At 40.3% G+C, this 15,135-nt stretch overlaps 1 protein-coding gene across 2 annotated transcripts in view; it reads left to right on the top strand.

The window, feature by feature from the left end:
- ITGB7 (integrin subunit beta 7) overlaps positions 1 to 15,135 on the top strand; it is a 76,752-nt gene that overhangs the window by 33,030 nt on the left and 28,587 nt on the right. The window contains exons 4-7 of one of the 2 annotated variants that reach the window (XM_075199164.1): positions 4,622 to 4,823; positions 5,093 to 5,263; positions 7,779 to 8,020; positions 9,059 to 9,217. In XM_075199164.1, coding sequence (XP_075055265.1) covers positions 4,622 to 4,823; positions 5,093 to 5,263; positions 7,779 to 8,020; positions 9,059 to 9,217 — 774 coding nt within the window. Of the gene's footprint in view, positions 1 to 4,621; positions 4,824 to 4,891; positions 4,983 to 5,092; positions 5,264 to 7,778; positions 8,021 to 9,058; positions 9,218 to 15,135 lie in introns of those variants that run through there. The other variant, XM_075199165.1, reaches the window with a different exon arrangement.

Raw genomic sequence — 15,135 nt, 5'->3', positions numbered from 1 at the left:
ATTTGGGAGTTTCCCGCACATTCCAGGAGAGTGGGCATTTCTATCATAAGTAAACAATTCTCCCTTAGTGCAGGCATGCTGTCACATGCAGCAATCCCCCCCTCTTACTTCGGATCTTCCTCTCCCTCCCAAGGGAACCGTCAAGCTTGTCTCCATGGAGATTTGTTACTATCCTGCTGGGCAATGCAGGGGGATTCTAGGACTTGCTCCCCTTAAACCCTGACTACTACACTCAGAACTGCTATATGTGGGAAACCATCTCTATGCGACCCATGGACTACAGCATTAGGTGATTGCATGCTAGTGCCGCTGGTCCACTCCACGTGATGACACGGCCACCTACGCCACTGCTGGGCACTCCTCCCTCAATGCCCGCACCTCTGCATCTTCCTAGCTCTCCCGGTGACCCCAGTCTGCCAGAGGAATTGTTAAATAAATAAATAAATATATATATATATATATATATATATATATATATATATATATATATATACACACACACACACACACACACACACATGTATAGATAGAGTAGCTATTATATAAAACCAGTTTCCAAATATTTTTCAAATCGGGCCCAAATTAACTCTAGTTTTGTTAATATATAATGTCTATAAGGTATATCATCCCTACAATATAATGTAAAATAGTATTTTCACATGATTTTGCTACTACATAATAGGTTTCATAGAGCAGGCCATTGGGCCAATGTTTTAGGCCATTGAGAACCTGTGCAAAGAACTTGTGTTATATTAATCCTTATTTTGAAAATGATTGAAATCAGCAATCCATCAAACAATTTCACCAATGTCTGTATAGATCAGGTCCCTAGGGCTACCATGCTTCATTGTAATGTGCTGATAAAGTTGTAGCTTGCCCAGTGGTAATCCCAAATAATATTAATGGGTATATTCAATATCGCTTGAAATAGTGCGTGCTCTGCTAAAGGGGCATGACCAGTCACCATTAGAGGGCGCATATAACCACAGAGAATATGGTTAGCGCCATGGTGTAGTATATAAAGAAAAAGTATACTTTGCAAGTATGCAATATTCCACATAGTATACAGTTACATCCACCCAACCCCAAGTGACTTAACAGTACCACCAAACTTTCATGTATTCTCTATTTCTTTGACAATCAGCAATCTCTCAAAACCATTTTCCTTTATATGTTCTCTATGTTATCTATGTAACCTCCTCTCTGCGCCACTTGAATGTTTCAGAACAATGTATAATATGGCCATTGACCTGGCCCATCCATGTTCAGTATTACCAAATTACAAGATAACCAGTACCACAAGTAGGGGACGCCTGGAAGCCTTACATTTGCCAATGAATACCTTGCTATATATAAAACCTATGAGTGGATGGAAGGTGACTGACAATTGCAGGTAGACAGCTTGTCACAGTATACACACTTTGCTACATGTGTCTAAGCAACAGGTTTGAAAGCCTTGGTGGCCTTAAATTGGAGATTATGGAAAAGTTGTCATATTTATAATTTTGCCAGTGCTCTGACTTGTCATAAATACTGTACTCTGTGATAAATGTGGGGCTACAGGAGAGGTATCCTGACCTAACTGCTACATGTTGAGAGTAAAACATACATGGGGCTTCTATATGAAGTGACGTTCTATATTGTTTTATACATAAGATGTTTCTCGTCTCACCCCCGGTTCTCTTGAAACCTATGCAGTACAATTACTAAACTTAAGGCTCTGCTTTATTTCGGTATTTGTGGTACTCTGTCATCTCTACACAGACAAAGTAGTGACATCATTAGTTGACGTCTGCTACACTTACTTGTGCAGGAAGCTGGGCATGTTACACTATTGTTCCTGAATTGCACGGTCTCTGCCCCCCTCCCCTAGGGTAGGGGCCCTCAGGCAGAAGGGCCCACCGGGGATTTGTGTATATTCCTGTGGGGGGATTTGTGTATATTCCTGTGGGGGTGTATCATTCCCTGTAATACACAAGTTTTCCTAATTAACACAAAAGAGACAACATCATTTACTATACCTCCCAACATTGGTCCTGGCCCAAAATGGCTTTGCAGAGGTGCACAAACAAAGGGGGTGTGACCATGGATGTTGTAGCATGATCATGTGAAGCCACGCCTACTGTTTCCAAAATAATAGGCTGCCCTTAAAACCAAATCCTCTACCCTAACATTGCTGCACGCACCATCTTCCAGGTGGATCAAATTGGGACTGCCCATCCTAAATCTTGACAGCTTGTATGTACATTATACAAATATAATTTACAGAGGTTTATGCATCTATTACCATTAAAAAAAAGTCTCAGTGCCAGCTTTAAATTACCAAGTCACAACATATCAGGAAGCTTCTCTCACACACGGGGCTGCTGTTGTTTTATGTGGAAAGGAACCACACAATATATATGCATAACCTCTTTGTAGAAATGACGTGGTCGGACTTCTACATCTCTGCATTCTCTGTCTGGCATTTTCTGTCTGGCATTAAAGTGTCTGGTAGTGAGGGGCATATTGGTGTCATGTGTCTGCTAGTATCTTGTATGACACATTGCAGAAGCTCTTGAGGTTTTCACATCGGAAGTTCTCAAAATATTCATTTCCTTCTGCTGTCTGTGAAAATAAATGAGCTAAAAGCCAAGATATGCCTGTGTTGTATGATGTTTATTTTACTGAGTACTCTGCAAGTCTATGTTGGTCTAATATATCCCTTTATCTCAATCAGTATATTCTATAATGTATACAGTCATGGCCAAAAGTATTGAGAATGACACAAGTATTAGTTTTCACAAAGTTTTCTGCCTCAGTGTTCATAGAACTTTTTGTCAGATGTTGCTATGGTATACTGAAGTAAAATTACAAGCATTTCATAAGTGTCAAAGGCTTTTATTGACAACTATATTAAGTTTATGCAAAGAGCCAATATTTGCAGTGTCTACCCTTTGTCTGAAGACCTCTGCAATTCGGCCTGGCATACTGTCAATCAACTCCTGGGCCACATACTGACTGATGGCCGCCCATTCTTGACTAATCAATGCTTGGAGTTTTTGTTTGCCCATCTGCCTCTTGAGGATTGCCCACAAGTTCTCAATAGGATTAAGGTCTGGGGAGTTTCCTGGCCATGGACCCAAAATCTCAATGTTTTGATCCCCCCACTTAGTTACCACTTTTGTCTTATGGCAAGGTGCTCCATCATGTTGGAAAAGGCATTGTTTATCACAAAACTGTTCTTGGGTGGTTGGGAGAATTGCTCTTGGAGGATATTTTGGTAACATTCTTTATTCATTGCTGTGTTCTTAGGCAAAATTGTGAGTGAGTCCACTCACTTGGCTGAGAAGCAACCCCACACATGAATGGTCTCAGGATGCTTTACTGTTGGAATGACACACGACTGATGGTAGTGCTCACCTTTCCTTCCCCCGGACAAGCATTTTTCCAGATGCCCCAAACAATCTAAAAGGGGGTTCATCAGAGAAAATGACTTTACCGAAGTCTTCAGCAGTCCAAACCCTGTAGCTTTTGCAGAATATCAGTCTGTCCCTGATGTTTTTCCTGGAGAGAAGTGGCTTCTTTGCTGGCCTTCTTGACACCAGGCCATCCTCCAAAAGTCTTCGTCTCACTGTGCGTGCAGATGCACTCACATCTGCTTTGCTGCCATTAATGAGCAAGATCTGCACTGGTGGTGCCTCGATCCAGCAGCTAAATCAACTTTAGGAAACAATTCTGGCGCTTGCTTGATGTTCTTGGGCGCCCTGAAACCTTCTTCACAACTATTAAACCTGTCTCCTTGAAGTTCTTGATGATCCGATAAATGGTTGATTCAGGTGCAATCTTACTAGCAGCAATATCCTTGCCTGTGAAGCCCTTTTGTGCAAAGCAATGATGACTGTACGTGTTTCCTTGCAGATAACCATGGTTAACAGAGGAAGAACAATGATATCAAGCACCACCCACCTTTTAAAGCTTCTAGTCTGTTGTTATAACTCAATCAGCATGACAGAGTGATCTCCAGCTTTGTCCACGTCAACACTCTCACCTGTGTTAACAAGATACTCACTGACTTGATGTCAGTTGGTCATAATGTGGCAGGGCTGAAATACAGTGGAAATGTTGTTTTGGGATAAAGTTCATTGTCATGGCAAAGAAATTAATCACAATTCACCTGATCACTCTTCATGATATTCTGGAGTATATGCAAATTGCCATTATAAAAACTGAGGCAGCAGACTTTTTGAAAAATAATATTTGTGTCATTCTCAAAACTTTTGCCCATGACTGTACTATCACTGCAGCTGTATAGTCAAACTGGGGTGAGTATTTATTACAAAGTCTGATCTTATAACAATAAGGAGTATAATATTTGTGCAGAACTGTAAAATATAAGTGATTACAACAATGTACATGCAGTGAAACTATTCTGAACCTCAGCAGGGCTATCTTTTATTTCCTGTTAAAGTAGGAAGGCATTTGCATTTGAGATTTGAATGTAAAGCTTAAGAAACCAATACAACATATCAAAAACCTGAATCAACATTTACAGAAGTATCTAAATATAAGAGCTTTATGGGGATAAGACAACATCGTAAATACTAAGTATAAGTAATGGAGTTCTGTTTGTACTATGTAGAATTTCACACAAGGAGGGGAATCAGAAGGCTCTCGATGTGCCACTCGTCCAGAGCTTCTCCAACGTGGATGTGATGAAGAACATATGATAGACCCACAAGGACTCGTTGACATTGTGGCCGACGCACCCCTGAGTGACAACGCTGATCAAGATACCATCACTCAACTGGCTCCTCAGAAGGTGCATCTGAAACTGCGCCCTGGTGAGACACAAACACAGTGCAGCTTTTATGAATTCCCCAGAATCTCAGTTTGAAATGTGTTTTTGTAATCCATCTTGCTACATGGATTCCCCTGAGTGATTGGTTGACATCAACAGTCGCATGGACTGCTATGGCTATAGTAATGCCCTTGACTGTAAGGTAAAACATTTATTGCTATAGGCTACACTTTGTTTTCTCAGATACAGTTTCTCAATTTTCGGCATGGCTATCAGAGAATGTTTAGAATTGTCATTTCTTATGAATTGCAGGGGAGAAAACAAAATTTCAAGTGCGGTTCAAGCGTGCCGAAGGGTACCCCATTGATCTCTATTACCTGATGGACCTGTCCTACTCTATGAAGGATGATTTGGAAAATGTGAAGAAGTTGGGAAGTGACATTCAGCAGGTGTTACACAAAGTGACCAAATCCGTGCAAATTGGTATGATCCAGGTGACATATTCACCATTAATTTTGTAGAGATACATTAGGTGAACAGTTAAATTATTCTTTTAACACCCTTACCTCAAAAAATCCACCGGTGTGTCTTGATGATCTGCACAGAGCACATCAGGGTCCAGGTCTTCTCTCCACACATGTGAGCAGCCTACGCAAATTGACTGTGTACTGAGGTGAACAAATATCTTTAGGAGGTGAACTGTAAATTTCAAAGTCCAACCTCCTATACCTTTAACACTGTCCAATTCTATTTAATGAAGTTTTCCTGTTTTCTCCCAAACTACTGCTGGGTTTATCCTTATTTACAGCATACATAAATTATGGGATTAAAGGGACATTAGAACTGTTTTTATTAAGTAAATTTTGTGTGTGTGAAGAAAAGAGAAAATCTTATACAAGCTGGGGGCTCGTCCGGGATGGAGCTTGTATAAGATTTTCTCTTTTCTTCTCTTTAAATAATAAATGAGCAGCATGAGAGATGAGCAGGTTTCCAAAATATAATATTTCTATGGTTTATTATTAAAATGATATTATACATAGATACAGCCATACTGGATAAAGCATACATACACCCAGGGTCTCAAATGCCAATTGACAATCTATATTTGATTAAGTCATACATTTATAGAGATGAAAAGAGAAAATCTTATACAGATAATACCTGATCTTTGCCAGCTCTGATCTGGTGCAGAATTCAAATCCTTTTGTAGATGGGTAAATGGGGTACATGGCAATTTTTTTTTAAAATAAACACATTGTGATACCACTCTTTTGCCACTTAATTAAACTCAAAAATCTTCTTTCCTGAATTAGTCCAAGGAAAATCTTCATCATCCTTGTAATCCAAGTGGAAATTATTTTAAATACCCTATTTAATGAGGATAACTGCTCTTTAAAAAGACATACTGCAGACTGACATTGACGTGGTTTGACCAGGATGGTACAGGACGGTCCATACCTGCTCAGTCAAGCACTAATAGCTAGTATGGGAAATTGAAAACAGTGTAATTTTGCAGCCACTCCAGTGGTCCCAACTTTTTACAAACATCATTATCCTAGCATCCACCATCCCGGGGCTATTCAGCACAACCTGGTTGGCCCTAGGAGGTGGAGGGGTAATCACTTATTTGCTGCAGCCCCAGAAGCTCCAACCTTGTGCTGAATGGGCTGGGACTGGTTCCCACTATGATAGGGGTCCTTATTTCTCTGTTATAGTTGGACCAGCCTGTCCCCTTCATTTAGCAGTAATCAGCCCCAGGCTATAGTGATGGTGGTCATTATTCAGCCATTTTTTTATATCTATTTAACAGATAATAGATACACCTCCTAGATTATCACCATTATTGGGTACTGTTTATAAATAGGCCCCTAAGTATATTAAGCCTGGGATCTGTTTAGCTGTGTATGCATCAGTTGTCTCTGGAAAAGAACTTCTGTTGATTGCAGCCTGTTAAAGATATTTTTCTCCTTTAATAAAAACTTATGTTGACTTTTTATGCCACCCTTTATTCAGTAAAGTTTTTTTGAGCACATTGACCCTCTTTGGAAATCTGCCTTGTGGGAATATGACAATTAGACCCACTTCCACCTCCCATTCCTCCATGGAGTTCATTTACTTGCAAAAGTGTGGGATGAAAAATATTTTGACTGTAGTTGTATCAAAGAGATTTTCTACCTTCATGATACTTTATTGGTTACAACATGCTTTCCTGCAGCTTTTACTAAATACAATGATGTATCTTTCTAACTTGTGTCTGTGCTTTCTATTCCTGTATTTATATCCCCATACCATTTATTACTGCGGTCCTTGGGTAAGACACATAGCTGCTCTCTGGAAACACTTATATCCAACGAACGATGCATCCCAGGACAAAAATATAAACAACTAATTATTATTCTAGTTTATTTACCAAGTGCCACACCACACAGTAGGGAATTATGAATTATAAATGAAACTTAGTTGAACACCAACCAAGGGCTGGCTGGCAAATTTTAGCCCAGGGGGTGAGATTTGGTACAGACGCCTATTAGGAACATTTTAAAGGGGAAAAAAAGCAGGCAGCCTAGTGACCCAGCCCTAGGTAGCCCTCTATGAGACCGGCCTGGGGGGCAGAAGCTCCTGTAAGTGACAAAGGATACAGAAAAATATAAAGCATTATATGGAATATACAAGTAGCAAATACAAGGGGACACATGTTACTGAGACAAGAAGACAGGAGGAACGAGGGCCCGGCTTAAATTCATTAGTTAAATAAATGACTGAGAAGAAAGCACAGAAGTTACAAAGATAAATCTGTGCCTTTAGTTATAGTTTCAGGGCAGTATGTACAAGCAACAAGTTAGTCATCTATAGGTAAGGTAGAAAATCCCTTTAGAAGTAGCACAGACAACAATTCAGTTTGAAACAGATTTTCCTTTTAGAAGTGAAGGGGGATGTAATAACCAGTCTTTGTTGTGACTGTTGGTTGTATCTGTGACACAAGATATATTATACACAGGTTTTGGCTCCTTTGTGGATAAGACGGTGTTACCATATGTAAATACAGTGAAATCTCAGCTGCGGAACCCATGTCCATCCCGAACAGAGCGCTGCCAGCCACCCTTCAGCTACCGCCACGTCCTGTCTTTAACGTCCAACCTCACCTTATTACAACAACGAGTCAGTGCAGAAAATATCTCCGGCAACCTGGACTCACCCGAGGGAGGACTGGATGCTATATTACAGGCTGCTGTGTGCACAGTAAGACCCAGAACATGGACAACTAAGTCTATGGGAGCATTCAGAATTCACATTCACATTCACAGATTAGACATTGAGCTTTTCAGAGCTTTCTTGTATTTGTTAATCCTAAAGTCACAAATCTATATATTACTTGTATTGCTGGAGTACATATACCTTTATCATCTTCCTGAAATATGTTGTGTTATCACAGTTTCTCAATTAAGTAAATGGGGATTAGATGAGTGGTGACATGATGTGATATTTGCATCAAGGAAGCAGTACAGAAATGGCAATAGGGCCTATTCAAACTCTGCATGGTCACAATCACAGTAAGGTTCCTAGACGTATTAATAAATTGACACAATGTAATCTAATGGGTGAGGAAGTCCTTTTTGCTAGGGGTGTTGAAGACAATATAATATTGTCTGTAATACTCTCTCAGAAAATATGGGAGGCTCCCGATGTTCAGGGGGTCCTCCAGGAAGAACAGGCTCTGGCAGAGGCGGGGCCTAATGACAAAATTCATGTCATTAAGCCCCACCTACACTACACATGACACAAGTTGTGCCAGGGCGGGGCAATAGCATCACCACACCCCCTCCCACACTTGCCAGCTGATTGGTTACAAGAGAAGCCAGTAAAAGATATAAAGCTACACCCAGTATTAATGATATAAGTATAACAAATATCTTGGTATAAAATAATAATTTTTTAAATATGACCAGGGACAGTGTGTTTGGGTCCTGGGTTGCAATGCCACATGCTATATAATACTTACTCTGCACATGTCAGAGTCAATCATAGACACTGTGTCCTGGTGTAAATAAGTAACCTATCATTATATATAACTAATAACAAGACAGAGCATAATGTAATAACCAGGGTTTGTAGTGATTAGAAAGAAGATGATGCAACTGTTGCAACTAGTTTCTGTGAGAACATGAAATATATATGTCTGTCATTCTCTTTATGACGGTCTTTCTCTATATGGCTATATTTAATGTAGGTGTGCTGCTAGTTCCATCACATTCTCGATTGACTAAATCTCTAATGCAGGATCACATTGGCTGGAGGAACGTCACTCGGCTCTTGGTGTTTGCCTCTGATGATGTCTTTCACATGGCAGGGGATGGAAAGTTAGCTGGAATCTACATCCCGACTGATGGGCGCTGTCACTTAAATGAGAATGGAGAGTATGTGCACAGCAATATGTATGTGAGTAACATGAACTGTTGTATAACTCTAGAGATCAGTACCGAGAGACACTCACAGCTAACACAGGTGTATAGAAAGTTTTAGAGAGATGGATATGTCACCTTGCGCTCAAACACATTAGTGGGGGGGTGTGTGGGATGAGGATGGATGGATTGAAATGCTCCTCTGGTGGAAAAAGCATCTAGATAAATACAAATATAGAAAGTTTTACTGGGAGTGGAGGAATTTATATAAAAAACTGAATTGGTGAAAAAATATAGTATAGAAACCCACACGAGCAAAATCAGCTTCCCTGAGAAATTACAAAGCTACCATAAAAGGTTTCAGCTTCATATATATATATATATATATATATATATATATATATATATATACACAAGGTAACCCGTGCATGATACTCATGCATTCTAGTCAAATCAAGCTAATTTTTTTGTCAAATAATGTCAGTATACCAAATTTCAGGTCAATTGGATGAGCCCTTTCTGAGAAAATAGTTTTTTCCACAGACACACACACACTAACACACGCCGCTACACATGCAGGGGCGGATCTAGAAAATGTTTGTACCCGGGGCGATGTTAGGGCGGGGCGATTTAGGCCCCGCCCCCTTTCCGACTTCTGAGGTCCACTCGGCAGTGACAGGCAGGGACAGTGTGCTGCCCGGCTGCTCTGGTTGTGTTTAAAACACAATCAGAGCAGCCGGGCAGCACATTGTCACTGCCAAACGGACCTGCACATACTGTGCAACCGTCAGCAGCAAACCCCTGCTAGGGGGGCGATTGCCCCGATCGCACCCCACTTGATCCGCCACTGTACACATGTGTGTTCATGAGGTAAAATTACCTCACGAAAATGAGTTTGACCCCTCAACTCGTAAATTTAGCCTTTACTACCCCTCCCACGGGGGAAGGGGGGATGATGGAAGTTAACTGACTTCACTATTCTAATTTTTTTGTCAATAATGTCAGTATACCAAATTTCAGCCCTTTCTGAGTTTTTTCCCCCACACACACACACACTAAGAATTTAGTAGGTCAGTGTAAAACTCCGCCCAGCAGGTGGCGCTGCAGCTTGTTTTGGTTTTTTTTCACACACAGACTAACACACGCCGCTAGGCTTTTATATTATAGATATGATAGCATGATAATATGCCACTTAGAGGTTAATTTATCAAGCTGCAAGTTTCCGGGGGCTTGAAAAGTGGAGATGTTGCCTATAGCAACCAATCAGATTCTAGTTATCATTTAGTACATTCTACAAAATGACAGCTAGATTCTGATTGGTTGCTATAGGCAACATCTCCAATTCAAATGCGCCGGAAGCTCGCAGCTTGGTAACTTTACCCCTTAGTGTAAATGGTAAGGATATAAGAAACTATTTTGGAACTCTAAGTCAAAATAAAACAATCATATATCCAATATACATATAACCCACTTTATGTAGAGCATGTACATCACTAGACTAAATAACACAACTAACATATCAAGGAAAATGTATACCTAATATAGCAGTTATTTTTATATAAACTAGGGATGTGCACCGGCGACTTTTGGTGTCTCGTGTTTTGTGTTTTGGATTCGGATTTTCGCGATGTTTAGGGTTCGGATTTGTTTCGCAAAACACCTGCCGAAAGGTTTTGGTTCGGATTTAAGATTTTGGAATCAGATTTTTTTTGAAAAAAGCATAAAAAGTTCAAAAATCAAGTTTTTGGGCTTATTTTCACTCCTACGCTATTATTAACCTCAATAACATTCATTAACAAGCATTTCAACTAATTTACAGTGTATTCTGAACACCTCACAATATAGTTATTAGTCCAAAACGTTGAAACGAGGTATCTTTCTGGACTGCGTAGTGGAGTGGTCCCCACAATATAATAAGAAAACCATCAACTGGTCTTAATCGCACCAAAAAATGTACCTGGACTGCATAGAGGAGTGGGTCACCACAATATAATTTAAAAACCCTGAACTTGTATGATTCGCACCAATAAATGTATCTGGACTGCGTAGAGGAGTTGGTCACCACAATATAATAAGAAAACCATCAACTGGTCTTAATCGCACCAAAAAATGTACCTGGACTGCGTAGAGGAGTGGGTCACCACAATATAATTTAAAAACCCTGAACTTGTATAATTCGCACCAATAAATGTATCTGGACTGCGTAGAGGAGTGGGTCACCACAATATAATTTAAAAACCCTGAACTTGTATGATTCGCACCAATAAATGTATCTGGACTGCGTAGAGGAGTGGGTCACCACAATATAATAAGAAAACCATCAACTGGTCTTAATCGCACCAAAAAATGTACCTGGACTGCATAGAGGAGTGGGTCACCACAATATAATTTAAAAACCCTGAACTTGTATGATTTGCACCAATAAATGTATCTGGACTGCGTAGAGGAGTGGGTCACCACAATATAATTTAAAAACCCTGAACTTGTATGATTCACACCAATAAATGTATCTGGACTGCGTAGAGGAGTGGGTCACCTCAATATAATTTAAAAACCCTGAACTTGTATGATTCGCACCAATAAATGTATCTGGACTGCGTAGAGGAGTGGGTCACCACAATATAATAAGAAAACCATCAACTGGTCTTAATCGCACCAAAAAATGTACCTGGACTGCATAGAGGAGTGGGTCACCACAATATAATTTAAAAACCCTGAACTTGTATGATTCGCACCAATAAATGTATCTGGACTGCGTAGAGGAGTGGGTCACCACAATATAATAAGAAAACCATCAACTGGTCTTAATCGCACCAAAAAATGTACCTGGACTGCGTAGAGGAGTGGGTCACCACAATATAATTTAAAAACCCTGAACTTGTATGATTCGCACCAATAAATGTATCTGGACTGCGTAGAGGAGTGGGTCACCACAATATAATTTAAAAACCCTGAACTTGTATGATTCGCACCAATAAATGTATCTGGACTGCGTAGAGGAGTGGGTCACCACAATATAATTTAAAAACCCTGAACTTGTATGATTCGCACCAATAAATGTATCTGGACTGCGTAGAGGAGTGGGTCACCACAATATAATAAGAAAACCATCAACTGGTCTTAATCGCACCAAAAAATGTGCCTGGACTGCGTAGAGGAGTGGGTCACCACAATATAATTTAAAAATCCTGAACTTGTATGATTCGCACCAATAAATGTATCTGGACTGCGTAGAGGAGTGGGTCACCACAATATAATTTAAAAACCCTGAACTTGTATAATTCGCACCAATAAATGTATCTGGACTGCGTAGAGGAGTGGGTCACCACAATATCATTTAAAAACCCTGAACTTGTATGATTCTCACCAATAAATGTGCCTGGACTGCGTAGAGGAGTGGGTCACCACAATATAATTTAAAAATCCTGAACTTGTATGATTCGCACCAATAAATGTATCTGGACTGCGTAGAGGAGTGGGTCACCACAATATAATTTAAAAACCCTGAACTTGTATGATTCGCACCATTAAATGTATCTGGACTGCGTAGAGGAGTGGGTCACCACAATATAATTTAAAAACCCTGAACTTGTATGATTCGCACCAATAAATGTATCTGGACTGCGTAGAGGAGTGGGTCACCACAATATAATAAGAAAACCATCAACTGGTCTTAATCGCACCAAAAAATGTAGTTGGACTGCGTAGAGGAGTGGGTCACCACAATATAATTTAAAAACCCTGAACTTGTATGATTCGCACCAATAAATGTACCTGGACTGCGTAGAGGAGTGGGTCACCACAATGTAATTTAAAAACCCTGAACTTGTATGATTCGCACCAATAAATGTATCTGGACTGCGTAGAGGAGTGGGTCACCACAATATAATTTAAAAACGCTGAACTTGTATGATTCGCACCAATAAATGTATCTGGACTGCGTAGAGGAGTGGGTCACCACAATATAATAAGAAAACCATCAACTGGTCTTAATCGCACCAAAAAATGTAGTTGGACTGCGTAGAGGAGTGGGTCACCACAATATAATTTAAAAACCCTGAACTTGTATGATTCGCACCAATAAATGTATCTGGACTGCGTAGAGGAGTGGGTCACCACAATATAATTTAAAAACCCTGAACTTGTATGATTCGCACCAATAAATGTATCTGGACTGCGTAGAGGAGTGGGTCACCACAATATAATTTAAAAACCCTGAACTTGTATGATTCGCACCAATAAATGTATCTGGACTGCGTTGAGGAGTGGACTTTTACTGCTGAATGTGTAAACTTGGTAATATTGCAGTACCAATGGGCTTATACTGCAGGATTGGTTTGGCAAATTTTGTTGTAATTAAAAAAAAATGTAATTAGTTTTTTGTATATTTTTTTATTAACTTTTTTTTAGTTTTTTAAACACTTGGGAATAATGGGGAAATAACTATGCCCTTAGAAGCACAGAGCACGGGACACAGGACCACTGGACTGAACAGGACACAGCACAATGGACCCAGCCGCACCACTGAATTCAAAATTGACAGAGCACAGCACACAGCACCACTGGACTGATACTGCAGAATGTGTGAACTTTGTAATTTTGCAGCAGTACCACTGGACTTTTACTGCTGAATGTGTGAACTTGGTAATATTGCAGTACCAATGGGCTTATACTGCAGGATTGGTTTGACACATTTTGTTGTATATAAAAAAAAATGTAATTATTTTTTTGTATTTTTTTTTATAACTTTTTTTAAATTTTTTGAACACTTGGGAATAATGGGGAAATAACTATGCCCTTAGATGCACAGACCACAGGACACAGCACGACTGGACTGAACAGGACACAGCACAGGACCCAGCAGCACCACTGAACTCAAAATTAACAGAGCACGGCACACAGCACCACTGGACTGATACTGCAGAACAGAACACAGCACAGCACAGCACAGAACAGCACAGCACAGCAGAGCACAGCACAGCACAGCACAGCACAGCACAGCACAGAACTAAACAGCACAGAACTAAACAGCACAGCACGAGATCTACCACAACAGAGGACCACCTAACACACCCTCCCTCTACCCTGATCAATGCCCGAGTGAAGATGGCGGCGACTAGCGGGGAATTTATAGGTTCCGAGTATCGCGAGATCCGACAACGGGATTATGACTCGGAGCCTCGCTTTCAAGTTTTCATTTGGCGCCAATACCCGGATCTGTCTCGGATCCGACTCGGATCGGCAACGTTCGGGTGGGCTCGGATTCAGGAAATCTGAGTGCGCTCATCTCTAATATAAACCAGTAGTTGGCCATAGCTGACAACTGTCTTTAATACTAAGTAACAATGCCAGGTTTAAAGTGTTATTCTATTCTGCATATCAGATGCAATGTACACTATGTGTACTTATTCCATGGGATTTAATAGATAATAATAATTGAAGGGGGGTATTAAAAATGTCAAAAGAATGCATTGTAATCATATCCAGTGGACATTAGGGGTGATCTTTAAGTGGGTTTGCAGGGAACACAAACGAGCAGCAGTGTACAAAAATGCTCAGAATCAGGTGTTACTGGTTATTATTTATAGAGAGATCCAGTACCTTTCATAAAACAAATTCACCCCTGCATGTCATAATAGGATTGTAGTACATCAAGTTTCATCTTGACAGTACCCCACATAGGGTTGGATTTACAGTTAGAAGTAACCACAGTGTAAAAATAAAGTTGACCACTATTTCTGAGCTACATGCAAAAGCAGGCAGTATTTTCTCTGCAAAACTCAGTCTCCTGTCTTCATCATGTCTCATTCATGGGACTGAGAGTTCCACTGTACAGCATCTGGCAGTCTAGCTTTGAATCAAAGTGCAGATGACTAAATTTAATTAGCTGCCAGACTGTCTGATCATTGTGACGGCAGGCTGTGTGCTTCCCAGTCCCCAGTCCTGCAGTCAGAC

The sequence above is a fragment of the Mixophyes fleayi genome, chromosome 2, assembly GCF_038048845.1.
Source record: "Mixophyes fleayi isolate aMixFle1 chromosome 2, aMixFle1.hap1, whole genome shotgun sequence".
Classification (NCBI taxonomy): domain Eukaryota; kingdom Metazoa; phylum Chordata; class Amphibia; order Anura; family Limnodynastidae; genus Mixophyes; species Mixophyes fleayi.
The sequence above is the reverse complement of the archived record's forward strand: the minus strand, read 5'-3'. Positions and strand labels throughout refer to the sequence as shown.